The sequence below is a fragment of the Callorhinus ursinus genome, unplaced genomic scaffold (genome assembly GCF_003265705.2).
Source record: "Callorhinus ursinus isolate GAN/ISIS: 27379988/994484 unplaced genomic scaffold, GSC_fseal_2.0 scaffold23, whole genome shotgun sequence".
Classification (NCBI taxonomy): domain Eukaryota; kingdom Metazoa; phylum Chordata; class Mammalia; order Carnivora; family Otariidae; genus Callorhinus; species Callorhinus ursinus.
In genome coordinates, this window is record NW_027397085.1 from 21286467 (window position 1) to 21307613 (window position 21147).

A 21147-nucleotide genomic window follows, 5' to 3' on the forward strand; every position below is an offset into this window, starting at 1 on the left:
AGTACATGTCATAATGCACATCTTGCTTGGGTATGCATCCAGCATTGTCAGTCCTCAGAGCACTTTTTGAAACATTTTTGAGCAGAGACAGGTCCTAAAAGAAAGGACTATTTGGGAATTATTTCAAAAGATTATTTGCTGGTGTTAGAATCATAGAATGTGAAATAGTGCTTATGAGGCGGAGAAACAACGTCAAGGCTTTGCAGGTAGGGAGGAAGTCTGCAGGCCTTCAGGCATGGGGCATACAGTCCTGTGATTTTAGTGTGATACTTGCAAATGGAAGGCTGTCTGAAATACATCCTAGGAGGTTCCTATTGTGTGAAGGAACCTTTTGTTATAGGATTAACTGCCTGCCAATCTCATTTCTGAGTTCTCATAATTTTTAAGTGGAGGCTCAGTTGTATTTATTTCAAGGGTTCATTTCATTCAGAGTCCACCTGACCTCTTGAAGTCCTTGTTCTTGGAGAATCTGCACTTTTCTCTGTCTGTATTACTTGGAGAAGTTTGGGGCCCAAGAGTCAAGAAATAGCCACTTCTTTAGTAACCACCTGTCTATCAAATAGAAACAGAGCTGTGGATTGGCAGGTTTCTAGGCAGATAGAATGAGCAAGAGAATTGGTCATTACCACTGCTAAATGTGTCAAGAAAGAGCCAGAAAAAAGTGAGCTGGTCCATCCTCTCAGCTCCCCATGCTCCTTAGGAAGTGTTTGGATTCTTGTAGGAAGGTAGTTTGTATACACACACGCACACACACACATACATACATGTACACACTAAAAAGAAATGAAATGTCAAGCTACTTTTCAGGGATAGAGGAGAGAGCAGGTAGGCATCCAGGTGAGAAGCACTGGCCTGAGATTTGTGTCCTAGCCTATAAAGAAACCCGCATTTATTGAGCACCTACTATGTACCAGAGTTTGGGCTTACTCCTCACTTTGGTCCTTTGGTGTGGATATCATTTATTTTCCTCATTTCACAGTGAGGACTGGGCTCCCAGGCCCTTCCCCTTTCCTCCGCTCTGTCTGGCACGGATTCACCGCTTGGGTTCCTTAGCTATAGAGTGAATGATGAGGCCCCTCTCTGCGCTCCTCTACAGACCCAGTCTCTGACGTTTGCTCTCCGAGGCAGAACAAACTGGGGGACATCTCTGGTCTTGGAAATAGTTCTTCCTTGCACGACCTCTCTCCAAGGACCCTTTCCACTGCAACGTGGTGTGAGCCGAAACATCCCAGCTGTATGCTCTCTTAATGCCTCCACCACAGGACCGGTTTGGGGAAGTTGCATAAGCCAGTGGTTATGTGCTTATAACCACAAACCCCGGGCAGCCCCGCCAACTTTAAAAGTATAAGGTCAGAGTTGGAGAAGAATCCCTGTGGCCTCTGCAAATAGCTGGGGAGCAGTTGCCTGTCATTTGAAGGTGCCGCTCACACATTCCACGGCCCAAGCCCGCATTCCTCCCCTGGGAATTGCAATTGGCTGGCTTTCAGATTCAGTGAAAGGGTTTCTTGTTTCTGACAAGCAATAGGGTGGGAGTTCACTAGGCTTCCCTGTCCTTCTAAAGGCTCCGTCAGAGCCAGCTGCCAGTCCGAAATGATCAAAGAGGAGTCTACGTCTAAAAGAGGAAGTGAGTACCACTTACTGGACAGCAGCTCAGGGAGGCCAAGTGCCTTGCTCAGGGTCACAGAGCTAAGACCAGAATCTGGGGCTCCTGACCCTCATTCTGGGAGTCTTTCTGCTCTTCTTTGTTGCCTTTCACTTGGCTTGGCCAGGTTCATTATGGCATTAGCTCAAGTCCGTCCATTAACACTTGCCCATCCTCCTAAATCACAGGCTCCCATGTCTAGCTATTTGCTTCATGGCTGTGTGGTTGACCAGCACCTCAAAATCATTCCTGATACTCTTGCATCTCAACTTTGTGCCTCTCTTTTCTGTTCTCCATTTGTATTCATGAGCCCTTCTTGGCCACCTTGCCTTGGAACTTCGGTTAACCTAGACACATCATTTTCCCTTCCCCTTCAGTTGCTGAGTTGACTCTAGCTTCCCTCCACAACATGGCACGCGTTTTCTAATCCATATTCTTGCTGCCGCCTGGACCATAGTCATCACCTTATTCTTTCTCCTCTTTATCATTTTCTTTATTAATCCCCTTGTAAGAGTTACAAAATGGTGTATGCTTTGTGCAACTAGTGACATACTGTAAATAAACAGTGGAGAGAGAGGAAGGAACAAGTGAGTTTTCCATACCTCTTCCATCTTCATCCTTTCCCCCTACCATATCCAGTGGTGTTAATTTGGTGTGCACCCTTCCAGACCCTTCTCCTGCTCGCATGAAAACATAATAAACACATTTACATATAGTATTTTTTTTTTTTTTTTGTTTTTACAACAGAAAAATAATGTTGCACATTGATCTGTGGCTTATTTAAAGTCAAGATGTAGATTTAACTTGTTGAAAAAAATAGGCGTATGACAACCCATCGAATGGCTGTATTGCAGTGTTATTACATCATGTCCCACAGCTGGCTATTCAGGGACTGGGCAGGATATTTTTGACTTGCCTCTCCAGTTACCCTCTCCACTTTTTCTGCTTTGCTCCATGCCGTGGGGCTATCTGGCCTGCATCTGTAGGCCCTTTGCCCTTGGGCTCCTACTTGGATTCAGTTCCTTCAGTACAACTAGGAGATCGGAAGGAAGGTGCACTCTGAGGTCAGGGTATCTCGCCCTCCTGATTCCTTCCTACTGGGTCACGGCTGCATGCCTCGCCTGAAGGTCCCAGCTCCTGTCAGACAGAGCTGTGCATACAGCTGCTCTCCAGCTGGGTAACTACTCCCTCCCCTTGTCAGCTTCAGGCCTGGGGGTGGGGTGGCTCCCTGCTCTTGGTAGGCCCTAAGACGCGGCACATCCATTTAATTTCCCAAACCCTGCCCACACTTTGTTAAAGAATCCCTTTGTTAAACTCTCTTTAATAATCCAGTTAGAATATTCTCATTTTCCTGGTGGTTTGAATGGTATAAGCTGTTTCTTTTCTTTCTTTTTTCTTTTCTCCTGCCACTTGCTATTGCTTTCTAACTGGTTTCTTCCTTTATCTCCGGCATGATTGTTCTGTCAGCTTAATTTTCTCTTCTACTTGGAGATTGCATTTCATTCATTTTCTCAAAATCCTTCTGGGGCTCCCCAGCATTCACAGAATGAAGGCCAAACTCTTTAGCCAGCCATCTCTTGCATCCCCCATTCCAGGACCCTAGGCATCAGGGACTCTGCCCAACACCACAGTTGCCCACTGAAATGAATTTCTTGCATTGATACAGTTGGTTCTCCTACTGACTGGTTATGTGATGTTGGACCATGAGCCAACCTCTAAGGTTTCATGTCTTCATCAATTCAGTGAGGAGAATAGCAGCCTTTCACTGATGATTCATTGATCTCTTCGAAGATTGGGACACCTGGGTGGCTCCGTCGGTTAAGCATCTCCCTTCAGCTCAGGTCATGATCCCTGGGTCCTGGTATCGAGTCCAGCATCGGGCTCTTTGCTCAGTGGGGAGCCTCCTTCTCCCTCTGCCTCCCTGCCACTCTCTCTGATAAATAAATAAAATCTTAAAAAAAAAGAAGGTTTCAGTAAATGCTAGTTATAAATCATTGTTCCTCGGGGCACCCGGGTGGCTCAGTCCATTGCGTGTCCGACTCTTGGTTTTGGCTCAGGTTGTGATTTCAGGGTCATGAGATCAAGCCCCCTGTTGGGCTCCGTGCTCAGCAGGGAGTCTGCCTGAGATTCTCTCCCCCTCTCCCTCTGCCCTATTACCCCCCCCCCCCCCCGGCTTTCTGTCTCTCAAATAAAATAAATAAATCTTTTAAAAAAATAAACTGTTGTTCCCCCACTCTGATCAGAATTACCTCTTTGGCCATACCCGGGTGTCCAGATTAGCCATCTTCCCAAGACCTACCTCGATAAGGCCTCTGTGAACCCTTCTTTGATTTCTACTGGACAGAGGATTTTTCTCCCTTTCTCTCTCTCTCTTCATTGACAGACTTCGCTTTTTAGAGAACTTTGAGGTTTACAGAAAAATTGAGTAGAAAGCACAGAGCACTCTCATCAAGTCCCTCCACCCCCCCACCCCAAAGTTTCCCGTTATCCGCATGTGGCATTGGTGTGGTACATTTGTTACAACTGATGAGCCAGTATTGATCTGTTAACAGAAGTCGATAGTTTTACATGAAGTTTCACTCTTGTGCAGTTCTGTGGTCTTGACAAATGCATAATGTCCCATACCCACAATTAAAGTATCTTATTGGCATAGTTTCACTGCCCCCCAAATCCTCAGGGCACCGTCTGTTCACCTACTCACCACCCCCTCACCCCCCACCTCCCCAGATCACTGGCAAGCACTGTTATGTCGATAATTGGACGCTTTCTCTGGACTTCATGTTGCTATTTGTGTTCATAGCTTACTTTTCCTACACGCTCCGAACCTACACCTTCCCAGGCAGTAGTCACACAAGTGTGTGTTTCAGGGATGAATTATTAAGCCCATTTATCCCTAGAATCAAGGCCTGGGTTGAAATTTCATGCACTCCTTCCTGATGAAGTAGGCATTTGGCTTTTGCACAGGCTGTTGAGCTAAAGGGACATGGAATCATGTTTGAACAAAGCTGGATCCCAGTTTTCCAGTCCACCTGTGTGCAGAGCACTTTCACCCGTAGCTGCGTAGATTTGAGGCCGGAAAAGGAACAAACACAACAAACAAAAACAAAAAGGTCATAAACCAAACACAAAACTATCACCTAAAGTCACACCAAAGATGGCCATGAATTAGTTCTTTAAAGCACTGACTGTTCTTTAGTCTGTATTCTGCTTTACATTCTGGTCCTGAGCAACGTATTTTATATATCACAGTAATACCTGCGTCACATTCGTCCTGGGATTTGGATTTGCCTCGAACTGTCTACCTGTGGTAGAACAGCAGTGATAGTAATATGCCTACCGCTTATGGAGAGTTTTCCAACTGTCCAACCCTGTCTGACAGTTGGTTCTCACATTATGATCTGTACTTTATAGATACAGAAGCAGGCCTTCTTAGAGAACTAAAGCCAAGGAGGCTGAGGATTAGTCGAACTCTGCTCAGCTAAGGAAGCTCAGGCTCAGAGGTGGATCAAGGCCCCTGCCCAACTACCACGCTGGACTTAGCAGAAATGCAAATGCAGGTCTGGCTTCCACACGCCCTTGGTCTCTCCCTGAACTCTTGCATGGCTCTGCAAACTGCTGTCAGGGCTGGTTTCCATCCCGGACAGCAACCTCTCCATCTTTCCCTCTCGGAGTCCAGCTAAAGATGTGCTAGTTTCTTCTTTTCTCCAGATCTGGCGCTTCCTGTTTTCTGAGAAGGCCTGTGTGTTCCCATGCCCCTGTCCCCACTCTGCCTCTTTCTCTCATCCCCACCCCCAACCTTCGGACACAGAGATCCTTCATGAGCCCCGGTAATCTCCCTGTGGCTCTGCTTTGGGCCCTGCTCTCATTTCTGACAAACCTGTGTGGACCCACACTGGCCCACGTCGGCCCACAGTGGTCCTTGATGAAGAGCCGGGGTGGGGTTCCTACATGAGATCATTTTAGGTTGTTCTGTAAGAGGACGTTAGATAACACTGAATCCCACAGTGAGGCCTTGTGTCCCCTTTCTAATTCTTTTTCTAACCAGCTGAAGAGTTCAAGGAAGAAGGCTCAGTATAGTGCTCGTCTCCAATTGGACACCTCCCTGACACTTGGTAACTTCGTTTTTTTTAACAAAGGTAGCAGATCTGAGCTCCTCCTTTAGAACCCTTTTGAAGGCAGCAGAATGTCGCCAAAATGCAGTGTTTTTAAAGTATTCATTCCTAGGTTGGCTGTCTATTTTTGTAAGAGATACTTACAAAATTTATAGGAGTAAGACAGTGTTTACTTGGAAAATACATTTATGTAAGTATAATACTATGCAAATGGCAGTACAGTTTCTACCAGGTTACGTCAACTGTCATGAAGATTGTGCACATGTGTCTGACCTTCCCGCTTGCGATTGGAGTGGCTCTGTGACTCCTCCTGTCCTCCCTCCACCCTGCCCTCTCCTCTCGTTCCTACCCTGGTTATCGACTTGTGCTGACGCGTGTCTGGAACCCTGCTGAAGATTGAGAGACTGTTATCAGGGGGCTAGGATTAAGATGCCATCCACAGTTCATCCCCCACTCCATTCTGACCCAGGGCAGGCTACATACCTTGTCTGGCCCTCTGATAATCACATCTTTAAAATGGTTAACATGGTTCTGGCGAGGGAAGAATGCACATAGCTGGCTTTGATGTTCTGGTTCGGAAGACTGAATGTCTACCCTGCTCCGGTCAATACTGCTCGTGGCTACTGTTTTCCTCTGTGTTACCACCTCTTTCCTACTTTTTCTGCCATGTGTTCTGCCCCTGCAGGGCCAAACTAAGTATAATAAAGAAAGCGAAAGTGGTGCTTCCCATTGTTAGAATTCTGCTTAGTGGGCTCTGTTTTGAAGGCTGTGTCCCAGGTTAACCTCCCTCTAGCACAGCTTGTCTTAAGTATGTCTGGATGATGAGAGAAACAGTGTTTTTAGGTTTGGAAACTGCACTCAATTTCGGTAGAGACTCAGAGCCAAGAAACTGCCTTGCTCTTCAAGATGTCTCTCTTCTCCAGATCTTTGTCTTTCTGTCTGTCTCAATGGCCTGTTTGCTGTTGAGGGTCCTGGAAACAAATCCATACATGGCACAGGGAGAGTGGGTTTGGGGGCAGGCTTAAGACCTTGCCTCCCACTCTCCATTCCTGCTGTAAGAGCAAGTGGATTGTTATCTCCTCTTCCAGAGGAACAAAGACTTGGAGGGGCCATGGGACTTGCCCTCTGGGGGGTGGGTTTAAAAGGAGAAGTCTTGGCTGAGCTTGGCTGCTGGTGGCAGGAGCTGAGGGTGGAGTGGGGCCTGGTGTCTCTGGCAGTCTCTTTGTGACAAGGTCTGTTATATTTGGATTAATAAAGTGCTAGTCAGTTTTTCCTGAGTATTTTTGAGCGGGAAGCTTTACACTGGCCAGCTCTAATATAAAGATGGTAGCTCACATGTCTTCAGCATTTATACAGTGCTGAACAGAGTTCAGCCCTTTCCATACAGTATCCCCATAATCCTCACCAGCACCCTCAGAGAAGGGTAGTATTGTCCCCTATGAGGTTACTGAAGCCTGGAGAAGTGAAGTCACTTGTCCAGGCATAGGTAGCCTTTGATGCTGGAATATAAGCTCAAGTCTGCGTGTCTCACCCGAAGTTGCTACTTAACAGCAGAGCCAGGATGGGAACTCTGGTCCCTTGGAACCTACTCAGTACCTTTTCCTGCATACTATGTTGGGTCAACCGGACTATCTTAGAAAGCCCTTTCTCTCTCTTCTTTAAATGTTGCTGCTTTGGGGAAGAAAACCAGCAAGATTTCACCCGTGTTATCTATCCGTCCTAATGTATTCTTCAGAGTGGGAATGTTTTTAGGGCGCTAAATCTAATTACCCAGATGGGAATTTATTTTAAATAACCACCTGCGCCTTCATCTGGACTTTAAAAGGATCTTGAGTCCCCACTGAGGGTCAGAGTCTCTGTGCTTTGTGATTTGAACGCAGGTAACAAAATACTTGATTTTGGAAGACATTCTTCATTTTATAATCCTCCTTTTCTGTTCCTAGGATTATAGTTTTTATTCTGAGCTGCTGGGATGTCGGCAGAGTATAGAACAGATGTGTCTTAAGTACTGTTCTCAGGCTGACTTTATTCCCTGGGAAGAAGTCCACAGAGGGCTCCGGTTTCTCTGGGAGGCATATTCTCATTATCTCAGATAGACAGAAGTGGTGATTTAAGTTCTTTTAAGCTGAAGACTAGACAAGGAAAACTAAAATGGGAACCCACGTCTCCAGTAGGCTTGAGTTCAAGATTTTGTTCTTCCATTGTCTGTTCTAGTTTGAATCTAGCCTTTCTTTCTTTTTTTCTTTCTTTCTCTCTTCTTCCTTCCTTCCTTCCTTCCTTCCTGCTTTCTTGCTTCTTTCTTTCTTTCTTTCCTTCTTTCTTTTAGCTCCACACCCAGTGTAAAGCCCAGTGCGGGGCTCAAACTCATGACCCCGAGATCAAGACCTGAGCTGAGATCAAGAGTCAGATGCTTAACCAGCTGAGCCACCCAGGCGCCCTGAATCCAGCCATTCTTAACCACATCCCTCCTTACAGAGTTTCTTTTCTCCTCCTTCTCCCCCTTCCTTCCTCCTTCCCTCACTCTCTCTCTCCTCCCTTCTTTTTCTTTCTGTCTCTTTTCTCCCTTTTTCTGATATAAACTCCACATTTTTTATGGTTGACTTTTCTAATCATTACTATACATTAGTGAGGGTAAAAAGATGGGACGTTGTCAGACTTGAAGGGCTGGTGCTACCCTGGATTGTAAGTTAGGTCCCTTTATAAACAGGCCATAAGGGGCAGGTTTAATACACTGCTTTTATAAGTCGCAGCTTCAGAGTTATTGGATTCCTTAAGTTACCTGCCACAGAGAACTGGTCATCAGTTTGAGCCCTGCAACAGTCAGATTTAGTAGCAAACAGTAAAGAGAGTCCTGTCAGAAAGAGCCCTTTGTCGTAAGGCTTAAGGATCAGTGGTTCACTGGCCTCAGGTGGAAATCTGTCCAGTGCCCAGAGGTAGGAGACGTGGATTTGCTTCCAACTGGAACTAATCAGCTCTGTCGCCTGGAGAAAGTCGCTCGCCTTTGTGCGGATCTCCCCGTTTGGAAAATGGGGACAGTCTCTCTCCAATATACTCAATTTAAGGCTTTTAAAAATATTCTAAAGTGCTGTAAATAATTTGAATGGAATCAATATAACTAATATTTAGGAGTGTTTACTGTGTGTTTGCGCACACACACACACACACACGCACGCACATTCCCCCCCCCCCCATTTATTCCTGGCAGCCACACTGTGAAGTGAGCTAGGTATTATTATCCACTCTGAGCTAATAAAAACTGAAGTTCTGAGGGGTTAAATCCTAACTCAAGATCACACACCTCGTTAAGTGGTCTACCTGATTCTCTCAGCCATGGGGGAAGCCAGCTGGACCCAGCTTGGCCTGCTGGAATGCCTGGCACCCCACTGGCCTCCAAGACCTCGCCATACTCAGCCCTTGGCAGCAGAGTAGGACCCAAGGCAGTCAGAGTCCTTGGTTATTTTAGGCTCTAAATAGCTTTATTTGGGGTTCCAGATGATCCCAGTGTGCTCTAGAGATACCATCATTCTTTGTATATATCATCACGGAGAAACCTTGCTAGATGTCCAGACTAGACCATTTCACCTCTTTGGGCATCAGCTCATGGCTTCTGGACACCGTCAGTGGCTGGGAATGGAAAGTGAAGAGCCCTGCAGGGGCCCATTCACCAGTCCTTTCTAACATCATGGAGGATGACTTTAAATCATAGATGGCAGATCTGTTTGTCTTTTGGGTTTTCAAGCCTAGTGTGTGTTCCTCTATAGGGCTGGTCTGTGAACTCACAGGCAAGCATATTTTGTAACCAGTAACATTTGGTTTTACGTAACCTGGAGGTGGTCAGTAGTTATGCTGTTCTTCAAGGCCAGACCCAAGGGCTGCCTTTCAGACTTTCCTGTGTCTGATGAGTTTGCCTAGGTTACCCTTTGTAGTGGATCCCACATGCATTGAAGGAGTTAAAATTAATGAAGTAGTTTTACGAACCCCTTTAATAAAAGGTAGGGGACAAGCTGGGGACCTCCAGGGACAGCATTTGTTCAAGCTCTATGAATTGAGGTTTGGATATCTCTGGTCTGCCTGACGAAAAGAAATAATATGAATACTATAGCCGTCCATAGAGCAAGAGTCTTGTTACTCCTATCTCTGAAACTTACACCAGGCCTGTAATTCATCTCTGTGCTCTATCTATTTAGATTCCTGACTATTGAGCCAGAGAAGGTGTATTTAATTAGCATTTGAAGAGTTTCCAATGATGCCATCTCAATGATGTCAATTCCACTTGGCTCACCTCTTAGTACGTACCATGGGCCTGAGATAGTTTTTGCCCCTCTGCTGATATTTGATGCTTGTTGAAGGAGGTAATGATCATAGCAGTTGTTCCCTAGGCTAGACGTTCGCTAGGCAGGAGGGTGGTCGTATTTCATACCTGGGCTCACTACAGGCAGTAGCTGGCCCCTTTCCACGAAGCCATTTTACTTCAGTTCTTTTCTAGGAAGATAAAGAACATTAGAAGAGTACTGAGCTATTAGAGGGCAACTGTATAGTTACCAGGACTATTATTATGAAGCTTCTGCTGGAGATGCTTCTCCTGCCTCCCTAGACACAGAGAACTGTGCCTGGGACACACAGAACCCTGGTTTCTGGTGCTGGTCTCTTCCTTGGTGCTGGGTTGGCTGATGGCTGCATGAGATCCATTTGTGGAGTTTATGAAGTACAGATTTGGTGGCCTAGAGCAGGGCCTGGGAATCCATAGTCTCCTAATGTGCACCCTAGTTTGGGAAGCACAGCCCTGGGATTGCCTCATATAATTTTGCAATTACTCTTAAAACAGTAGTCCAGTTTTCTGGCCACATCACATAGTTTTGTGACTCAGATGGCCCTTCCATCATAATGACATGATACAGCCTCCTGTGTCCCACCCTTCACCCATCTGTTTTACCAATATTTAACAGCTGTCTAGGATGGCCTCCAGGAATGGAGGTGAAAAAGATCAAAAGACATATGGTCCCAAGACCAAAGGAATGTTTGCTCTGGTCAGGAGACAGTGGAACAGGAAACCAGCTATTCTAGAACAATAGAGTTGTTTGAACTAAACTGCAAGGAGAGCAGGTGGAATTTGCTGGCAAGTCAGGTAATGCATCCTACAGGAGAAACCCTTCGACTGGAGGCTTGACAAAGGAGAGGGTGGTCGTCAGAAGCCACATGAACATGGGAGAGGGCAGAGGGAACTTTGTTGCAAAGGCTTAGTGGCCACAGAGCCTGCTCCGTGGCAATAACTACATGTTTCTTACTTTTTTTTTTTTTAAAGATTTTATTTATTTGACAGAGAGAGACACAGCGAGAGAGGGAACACAAGCAGGGGAGTGGGAGAGGGAGAAGCAGGCTTCCCGCTGAGCAGGGAGCCCGATGCAGGGCTCGATCCCAGGACTCTGGGATCACAAACTGAGCTGAAGGCAGACGCTTAATGACTGAGCCACCCAGGCGCCCCCCTGCATGTTTCTTACTTTGCCATGGTATGAAACACGAGGCCGTACATGGTGGAAATGAGGACGGGCCTACGGACTAACGCCAGATCGGGAGGGGCTTGTGGATCACATGTGGTGGGACTTTGCCGTAGATGTCATTCGCCCATCTTCCTTGTGGCATATGTGGGTGTTTTCCTGGATGCCTCATTGATCTGTATCTCGTTCAGAGCCTCTCCCATGACAGTACGGCGTGATGAAGTCTCCTAGTCTCGTAATCCCTGGGAAGTGGGAGGAACTAAGTGGCACTTTGTTGTATCCCATGTGGATGCCTGGCCTCAATTCTCAGTTTCTGGCCTTTTATTCCCAAAGCCACAAGTCAGCCTGTTTGTGGGCTTCCTCCCCCATTAAACGGATGTCCTTTTTGAAAGCCACTTGCCTGCCTTGCCACCTTCATCTCTGCTGCTTTCCTCCTTGATCCCTGAGCTCCGCATCTCAAAATGGATCTTTTTCAGGTTTTCAAAGAAACAAAACTCATTTCTACCACAGGGCTTCTGCTCATGCTTTTCCCTCTGCTTGTACCTCTCCATCCCTGCCCCATCTACATGATCCTCCCCACAAAGGCCTCTTTCTGCCTCTGAACAAGCCCACTCCCCTATAGTTTGTGACACTTGATACAATTTTACATTGTTTAATTTGTTTTGGATTGACTTTCTTTTTTCTTGATTGCCAAATATCCCCTTTTGGTTTCATGAAAGCAGTGGCATGGTATGACTCATTCACAACTGGATCATCTCTATGTATTTAGTCATACATATTAAATAATTACTTGCTGGATGAGTGGATAGATGAACAATGGATGGATGGATGGATGGATGGACGGATGGATGGACGGATGGACGGATGGATGGACGGATGGATGGATGGACGGATGGACGGATGGATGGGTGAGCAGATGGAGTTGAAGTCTGTAATTTGAATTCTTAGCAAAATGCAATGTACCATTCTCTTCTCAAGCTGTTCCACTCAGCCAGGCTCCTCAGATTTCCTTTCTCCCTCAGGAACCAGGAAAGCGGCATCTACCCTTCATGCTACAGTCCAAACTCCATTCATTCTTTTAATGAAATCTGTGATATTGGAAGCTGACTCTACTTGGTTCCTCTCTTGAAATATATGAACTATGTGTTTATATTTTCTTTTTTTAAAGATTTTATTTATTTATTTGAGAGAGAGACAGCATGAGAGAGAGAGTGAGCATGAGTGGGGGGGAATGGCAGAGGGAGAAGGAGAAGCAGACCCCCCACTAGTGGGAAACCCGACACTGGGATTGATCCCAGGACCCCAGGATCATGACCTGAGCTGAAGGGAGATGCTTAACTGACTGAGCCACCCAGGTGCCCCTATATTTTCTTAATAACCTTGGAGTGTATGTGCATTGTTTCCAGTTGGATCACTTATCCAAAGTTCATCGAAGCTATAATTTTTTAAAAGACTTTAATTATAAGAAAGGCAAAATTTTTTTTTCATAATAAAGGCAACAAACACATTTCAGAAAAATGTGAGTGTAATGAAGCAAATACGAATCCTGCATGATTTCTCCACCCTGGGTTAAATACTGTAGAATACTATAGCTGTTTTGTCTTTTTTCCATTCACTGCTTTTCCCACACATTCTACAACCTTGTGTGCACATGTTCATACATGTGTAAATATCCTGAATTTTAAACATAACGTGATCCTCACGTCATTTTATAAAGACTTTCAGAGGCTGTTTCATTGTATGATCCCAAGTTCCATTTTTGAGAATCATTGTTGAGCACCAACGGGGTGCTAGGCACTGAGGTATATATTATATACCCCTTTAAATATTTACTGCTTCCTGAGCCAGGAAAGATAATACAAAGAGTGTCTTCTCTCAAGTAGTGATGTTTCTGAGTGGCTATGGTAGGTTGTAGAAGCAAGATGTGAAACTGTAGAATAATTTGAATTCAGGGCAAACGTGAAAGACTGGATCCCCAATATACCCAGTTCAAACACTAGTGCATTGAGCACACAGATGTATTAAGTAAATGTGTTCCTCCTAGACCTCTAGAACAGTGAGCTGGGAAAACCTTGGCAGACCACTCTTCTCTGAATTCCTAGCTGTGAGAATGACTTATGTTTGTATTCTTTTCTAGAGTGACCGTCTTCTTATCAAGGGTGGTAGAATTGTCAACGATGATCAGTCCTTTTATGCTGATATTTACATGGAAGATGGCTTAATAAAGTAAGTATGTAGAACCTTATTTTTTTTTTTTAAGATTTTATTTATTTATTTGACAGAGACACAGCGAGAGAGGGAACACAAGCGGGGGAGTAGGAGAGGGAGAAGCAGGCTTCCCGCTGAGCGGGGAGCCCGATGTGGGGCTCGATCCCAGGACCCTGGGATCATGACCTGAGCCGAAGGCAGACGCTTAATGAGTGAGCCACCCAGGCGCCCCTAGAACCTTATTTTTATCTTTTTGTACTTCCTCTCTTCATTAGAGGCTCAGAAAGAAGCTTGCTTCTTTTTTGCTTCCTAGACCTTTGATTCTCTGTGTTTCATTTCTTCTTCTCCTTAAAAATGAGTCTTTATTTTTTTTAAAGATTTATTTGAGAGACAGAAAGAGAGAGTGCACAGGGGGAGGGGCTGAGGAAGAGGGAGAGAATCCTCAAACAGACTCCCTGCTGAGCGTGAAGCCTGATGTGAGGCTCAATCTCAGGACCCTGAGATCATGACCTGAGCTGAAACCAAGAGTTGTATGCTCGACTGACTGAGCCACCCAGGTGCCCCAAAGTGAATCTTTATTTTAACCCTTCGTTCTGGATGCACAGAATCCCTTAAAATGGGAGCTAGCCTTAATTTATATGAGTCTTGTGAATGAAGTGAGAAATCTGAATTCAATCAACCAAATGATGCTGCGGGCCCCTTTGTGCAAACTATGTGGATGGGCACTCTGTGCATCTTAGAGAAGTGGAAGATGTGACTGCTGTCCTTGAGTTTATTGAAAAAATGTGCACAAAATGACAGCACCCTAAAAATATAAGGCCTTGTGCAGATGATGTCAAAGGAGTTCAAGTGAAGATAAATGCACAGAAAGGAGAAATCCCTTCAGAAGGTAGTGTGGGGCTGGAGAGGGCATTTGAATTGAGCCTTGGCTTAGGTAGAACCTAGGTGGGCTGAGCACAGATGGGACATGCATCTCAGACAAGATTTTCAAATAGATACTTCAGGGATGTACACTGACCTTACAAAATGATTTGTCATTGGGTGCCCGTAAGCAGTGCAGCCGCGTTCCCTTTTTGTGCAGGTTCCCTACGTAGTAACCCATAAAAGAGGATTTGGTCTACACATAGCCTTTCGTCACAGAGAGCCAGATATGCCCCCACGTTGAAAAGATATTGTGTAAGATCAGTGTATCCAATCCATCTTATTAGCCATCCCTGGCCTTGTTCAGTTTGTGTTTACATTATCTAAACTCATTGGCTCATGTGAGATTCTGGCCATAGTGGATCTCTTCGTTATCTTTGAAGACTTGGCTTAGATAGAACTTTCTGTAGGTGGCTATTCCTTGTCAGCCCCCAAATCTAGGCTGGTTTCCCTTCTATGAGCCTTCAAAACCCCTTGTGCTTTTCTCAGTCACAGCGGTTCTGACACTGTTGGGCACCCTGAAGGCAAGCACCCTGTTCTGTTCATCTCCATATCTGAGCACTTAACCCAGTACTTAGCACGGAGAGACTTTTACAAGAGGTACCTTTTAGTGACAATGTAGCATGTGCCGGGCACTGTTAAATGTTTTACATGCCTCATTTCCTTTAATCTGCGAGCAATCCCAGGAAGCAAGTACTATTACTACCTTTTTCTCAGTTGAAGAGAAAGAGGAACACAGGGAGGAAGTAACTTGCTAACGATCAACATATTAATCAAGTACATTGAATGAATGAATGAGTGAATGAATAAATAAACATGTATGAATGAAGATATTCTTGTTTAGTTGCTTTACCTACATAAACACTTCTCTTTTCTTTTTTTAAATTTATTTATTTGTTTATTTATTTATTTGACAGAGAGAGCGAGAGAGGGAACACAAGCAGGGGGAGTGGGAGAGGGAGAAGCAGGCTTCCCGCCGAGCAGGGAGCCTGATGTGGGGCTCCATCCCAGGACCCTGGGATCATGACCTGAGCGGAAGGCAGACGCTTCACGATTGAGCCACCCAGGCGCCCCCCATAAACACTTTTTCATATTAGAAATAGGAAAAATGGAAACAGTAGGCAAGCTAACCAATGTGAAACAAGAATTTCTTCAAAAGATAAGCCCCAAATGATCTTGTATTTTTCTCTTACTAAAATTATTGTATATCGTCAGCTCTCTTTGGAGATAGCAAGTTCCCTCATTTAGAGATTTTCAGGGATGGAAAAAAAAAAAAAGTAATACCTAACAGTCCTTCCTCATTTCAGAGCTCATGACGGGCATCACTAATTGATCACGGCACTTCTCACAGTTGAGCCTTAAATACAGGCTCAGAATCCATCTTCACACAGTGAGTCAGGCATCTACTTCCAGAGATGCCATCTCTATTAGAATAGAGGAGAAGGCTGCTTGCCAGGGATGTCATAGAAGGGATGTAACCGTCAGATGTGTGTGATGGTGGTGGAGAGGAGAGTGGATTAACAGGATCTTCATCCAATTCTGACATTTTCTGTACCTTCAGAAACATTCTGAAATCACAGAGCATAAAAGCAGAAATAATTCCCTCCAGTTGTTACATGGCTGTTTGTCTACCTATGAAGGTTTATGGAGTGTCTGCTGTTTGGAAGGTGGTTGTCTAAGGCACGGGACCCATGCTATGTCACATGATATGGTGGCTGTCATTGGGACCCACATCTTCCCCCAGGACCTTACAGTCTTTTAAGGGGACTGAGATATCTGTATTTATGCAAAGGGCTTAACATTACCAGATATTATCTGTAACAAGGGTTAAAGTAGTAGAGTAGATGAGATTCAGGGGAAAGGAGGGTGCTATGTGGGATTAGCATGGTTATTAATTATCATAGCTGATGCTTACTGAATTTTCCTGTGCCTAGCAGGGTTCTGTGGGCTTAACACATACTAACACTTAATCTACATGACAGATCTATGGAGGAAGTGTTTTTATTACATTTTACAGAGGAAGGAATTAAGACACAGTGAGGTTAAGCAACTTGGCCAAGGTCGTAAAGCTAGTAACTAGCAGAGCCAGGATTGTGAACCCACATAGTCTGCATCCAGGGCAGATCTCTACTCTTAATTATTAGACCTGGCTGTCAGTAGGGATTTGACCAAGGAGGGGAGATGGAAGCCAAGGCTTTAAGGATTCATGTGACCTTGAGTGGCTCCATGGAGAAAAGGCGGGAAGGCATTTCTGTTTCAGACATGGTGTTCCACTAGTTTTCAAAACCGGCGGAAACATGCAAGCAAACACACACAGGGGCTGGGTAACTAACTCTTCATGCCCTGGGTTCTCAGTTTGCCTCAGAGGAAGATCAGGGAGGGAGAAGAATGGGAACATAGTGGCCAGTATCTGGACTCTAATGGAAGTATAATCAGAGGCTGCATTTCTTCCACAGTGTGTTTTGAATTGTGGTGGCTCTGGAATGGCCCAGTGGGGATGTGGTGGAGTTGAACTCTTAGAGATGTCAGGAATACTTTATTTGAGTGGCAGAACTTAGATTTTGGAAGGCCAGTGGTGGACTTCTTACCGTCCTGAGAGGGAGTCTGTCTGGGCTGGCTGTGAACAAATGGGGAAGGTGTTCGTACCACTGGTAGTGGGGTACCGCTTTCCCCAAGTAGGATGTGTTTAACAGTAATGTCGAGGCTTGTGAATCTTAAGTCTCTCCAGAATTAACTGGCCATTTAAACCAAGCAACATTGGACAGTCTGTAAGGTAGCATTTGAGACATCCACAGCCGGGCGTCTGCGTCTTCGGCTTCCTCCTTTGAATCTGCTTTTGGCTGTGATTGACAGATAAGTTATCAGGGAAGGGTGGAATTGGGAGTGAAGACGGACGTACAAAATTACCCCAGCTGATTCCTCTTGTTGGGAAGACAGATGGACTCACTGAAGAGGATAGCTAAGTTCACATACGTATTCTCTAGATGATTCATTACTTCCTTCAGTCTCTCCTAATGGTTCATTATTTTACATTCTCTTAATTCTTTTCCAGATGTTACTTTCCACCCTTCACTCAGATAAAGAACAAAATGAAAGGGATACCAAAACCACCTATTTTTAAGAAAATATTTCTTACACACCCTATATTGTAGACACTGTCCAACCCCTGGGGTTGCAGCACTGAGCCAGGACCCACGTTCCACCAAGCAGCAGATCAGCTGCTTTTGCGTCTATAAAAGTTGTTTTCTGGGTGCACGCCTGTCTTCATTTGTTTCTAGATTGTTAAGCTTGCGACTCACTTGCAAAGACCACTCTAAGCATGTCTAAAATCTTTACAATACTATGTTTGTCTTCAGAGTGGCTCTTTTAAATGACCAGTTGCTTCCCTGTCTCACCAGGCAAATCGGAGACAATCTGATTGTCCCTGGAGGAGTGAAGACCATCGAGGCCAATGGGAAGATGGTGATCCCTGGAGGCATCGATGTCCACACTCACTTCCAGATGCCATACAAGGGAATGACCACAGTGGATGACTTCTTCCAAGGGACGAAGGCTGCCTTAGCTGGGGGCACCACCATGATCAGTGAGTCGCCCGACCCTGCACGCTCCTGGTCCCAACAAGTGACTGGTTTCAGTGACGGCTTAACCCCTGTGCTCTATGGCGATATCTTGTACATGCCTCTCAGTTCAGTGTACAGCTCTTCCTCCTGATGGGACCTGAGGACAGCAGGTGGTAGTGGGGACTCTGACAGCTCCCTGACATTGCCTAGACGAGATTCATGAGGCTCTCAGCCAGGAAAACAGCTGTCCTCTCTTGTCCCTGAGAGCAGGGGCTGTGTGTGCAGTGGGTGGGGATTCAGCAATCATCTGTGGGCCGGACACCGGGATAAGTATGGAGATGGGCCATACGTTATTCAGCACTTCCAGCTCGGGCCTGAGGCAGGATGGGGCAGAGAGCACAGGCAGAGCAGTGTGAATGGGGTTCAGCATCCCCGAGCGGGGAAGGTAATGGGGACCTGCCCTGCTTGAAACTCGTGGGCTTCAGTGGCATTGACTGGTACCTGGTCTGGTACCATTGACTGGTACCTCTGTCTCTTGACCAATTCCTATCTGAAGATGAGGCAAGCGGTGGGGCTGGTTTCCTTTGTTTTTTTGTTTCTGTTTTCTTTCTTTCTTTCTCTTTTTTTTTTCTGGGAACTATTGCAATTCCAGAGAAACCTAGGGAGTTGCATGCCATTGGATTACGGAACAGATAGCATTCCAGGGCAGTCCTTCCTGTCCCAAAGGAATCCCAAGGAATTGGGTTCGATCCCAGTCCCGGCACTAAGCTTGGTCAGCAAGAGCACTGTTTATTTTACCACTGTATACACCCGTCCACGAACACAGAACAGCCTGAGCTGTGGAGTTGCTCCTTGTCTTTTGCCTCCTTTTGACGGGAGCACTAGCAAGGTTGAGCTCCAGCAAGTTGGGTGTGGAAGCCCAGGAAAATTGCATCAAGGCCGTAAAAGGTGCAATTCAGGGAGACCAAAGCTTTTCCCCAGCCAAAGGGAGGAAGCCAGCTGACTTCTCAGCAGCTGCCTGCCCACAGAAGCCCTGATGTAGGTCCAGACGTCAGTGATGCGGCTCCTTGCGTCTGCTTTCTGATAAGCACACGTGGGCTGCCTGCGGTAGGAGGCCGAGGAAGTGAGTGATCTCGGTTTGGCTCTCTGCCTTCCGGGCAGAGAGTTGGACCTGTTCAGTGTCCGGGGAGTGTGTGTTGTGCTTGGTCCTCCAGGTCAGGGAAGGAGCTAGAGGGAAGGCAGAGTTGCAGGTGACGTGAAAACCATACCAAGAAACCCAAAGCTGTACATGTCCTTCATAGATAATTTAAGACCCTGGATATGCAGCAAGAGAAGGAAGCCCAGAAAGCCCACATCCCTGTTACAGTTTGGCTGTAGTTTCCTTCCTGTGAAGCAGAAACAGGATCGCAATAGACGTACTGTGTCTTAGTGGTGTTTTAGTGTATCATTTCACTAAATAATCTAGGCATGGATGTCTTTCCTTTCATTTCTTTCCTTTTTTTTTTTTTAAAGATTTTATTTATTTATTTGACAGAGAGAGATACAGCGAGATACAGCAAGAGAAGGAACACAAGCAGGGGGAGTGGGAGAGGGAGAAGCAGGTTTCCCGCAGAGCAGGGAGCCCGACGTGGGGCTCGATCCCAGGACCCGGGGATCGTGACCTGAGTCGAAGGCAGACGCTTAACGACTGAGCCACCCAGGCGCCCCTCCATTCATTTATTTTCATTCCACTACAGCATTTAAAATGGGTGCCTAATAATCCATCTTATGAAGGTGTATTTATTATTTAGCCAAACTTTCTATTGTTAAAGATTTTGATGGTTTCCAGTTTTTCACTTAAGTAAACATATAAATAATGTTTGCAGTGGCAACATCTTCAGCACCCACATTTTGCAAACAGCGTGTTTATTTCCTTGGGAATAATTCTTAGGCACAGGAATAATCATCGAGTTAAGGTATGAAAAATATCAAGATTTTTTAATGTGTATTTCAGAATCGTTCATAGGAACGTTGTACCAATTTGCACTTCCCCTCAGCTGTCTTACCCTCCCCAAATGTGAATGTCATCATATTGAACAGTGCTGCCCACGGTTGCAGGTACTGCAGGAGTAGATTGGGCCTCAAAAGAAAACATATTCTTTCATCTTTTTTTTAAAGATTTTATTTATTTATTCTAGAGAGAGAGAGGGAGAAAGCAGGGGGAGGAGCAGCGGGAGAGGGACAACCAGACTCCGAGCTGAGCCCACTGCAGGGCTCCATCTCAGGACCCCAAGATCATGACCTGAGTGACAGCCAGACTCCGAGCTGAGCCCACTGCAGGGCTCCATCTCAGGACCCCAAGATCATGACCTGAGCCGAAAGCAAGAGTCAGACGCTTAACCGACTGAGCCACCCAGGCACCCCAAGTAAAAATATTCTTGACAAAAAGTTTACATGGAAATAAGATCTGTGGGCTGAGCATCAGGTTTGTGACACTGGCTCTTTGTTATGGCAGTAAGCACAAGGATGTCACTGTCCTGTTACCTGACCTCACTTTAATTACCCTCTTTCCACCTTAAAAGGGAGTCTGACTTGCTTCGCTAGCGGTGACTTCCCATAATACTGGTAATAATGGCACATAGTAGGTGCTCATTGACATTACTGAGCACTTACTATGTGCCAGGCATCAGGTGAGATACTTTTCATGCATTTTGCCGTTTAATCATACAACAAAATTAGAAGGAAGGGACTATGACATTCCACTCGCTACCCCACTGAGCGCCGATTTCAAGGATGAGAAAACGGGGGTTTAGAGAAGGTAGTAGTTTGTCCGAGCGCAACGTGGGTAAGTGACAGTTAAATGATCAGTAATCTGGGAACTGCCAGGGCACACTTTCTAAGGTGAAGTCCATGCTCAGGAAATAGAGGCTTTGCAGCCTTAGCTAAGTGAGCAGGAGCAGGCCTGTTCAGAGGGGAGCAGAGGCGGTGTCAGTGACTTACCCATCTGGGGCCTCTGTCATTCAGTTGACCACGTGGTGCCCGAGCCCGAGGCCAGCCTGACGGAGGCTTATGAGAAGTGGCGAGAGTGGGCAGATGGGAAGAGCTGTTGTGACTATGCCTTGCACGTGGACATCACCCACTGGAACGACAGTGTCAAGCAGGAGGTGCAGAACCTCATCAAGGACAAAGGTGAGCCCCTGTGTGCCCAACCCCCCCCTTCTCCTGGCTCG

General features: G+C 45.8%; 1 protein-coding gene across 5 annotated transcripts in view; it reads left to right on the forward strand.

The window, feature by feature from the left end:
* The window catches only part of DPYSL3 (dihydropyrimidinase like 3), a 115348-nt gene that overhangs the window by 69211 nt on the left and 24990 nt on the right, over nt 1-21147 (forward strand). For 3 of the 5 annotated variants that reach the window (XM_073905497.1, XM_025892457.2, XM_073905496.1), the window contains exons 2-4: nt 13387-13475; nt 17777-17961; nt 20942-21106. In XM_073905497.1, coding sequence (XP_073761598.1) covers nt 13456-13475; nt 17777-17961; nt 20942-21106 — 370 coding nt within the window. In that variant the 5' untranslated portion in view covers nt 13387-13455. Of the gene's footprint in view, nt 1-125; nt 207-10694; nt 10880-13386; nt 13476-17776; nt 17962-20941; nt 21107-21147 lie in introns of those variants that run through there. The other 2 variants (XM_025892458.2, XM_025892459.2) reach the window with 2 other exon arrangements.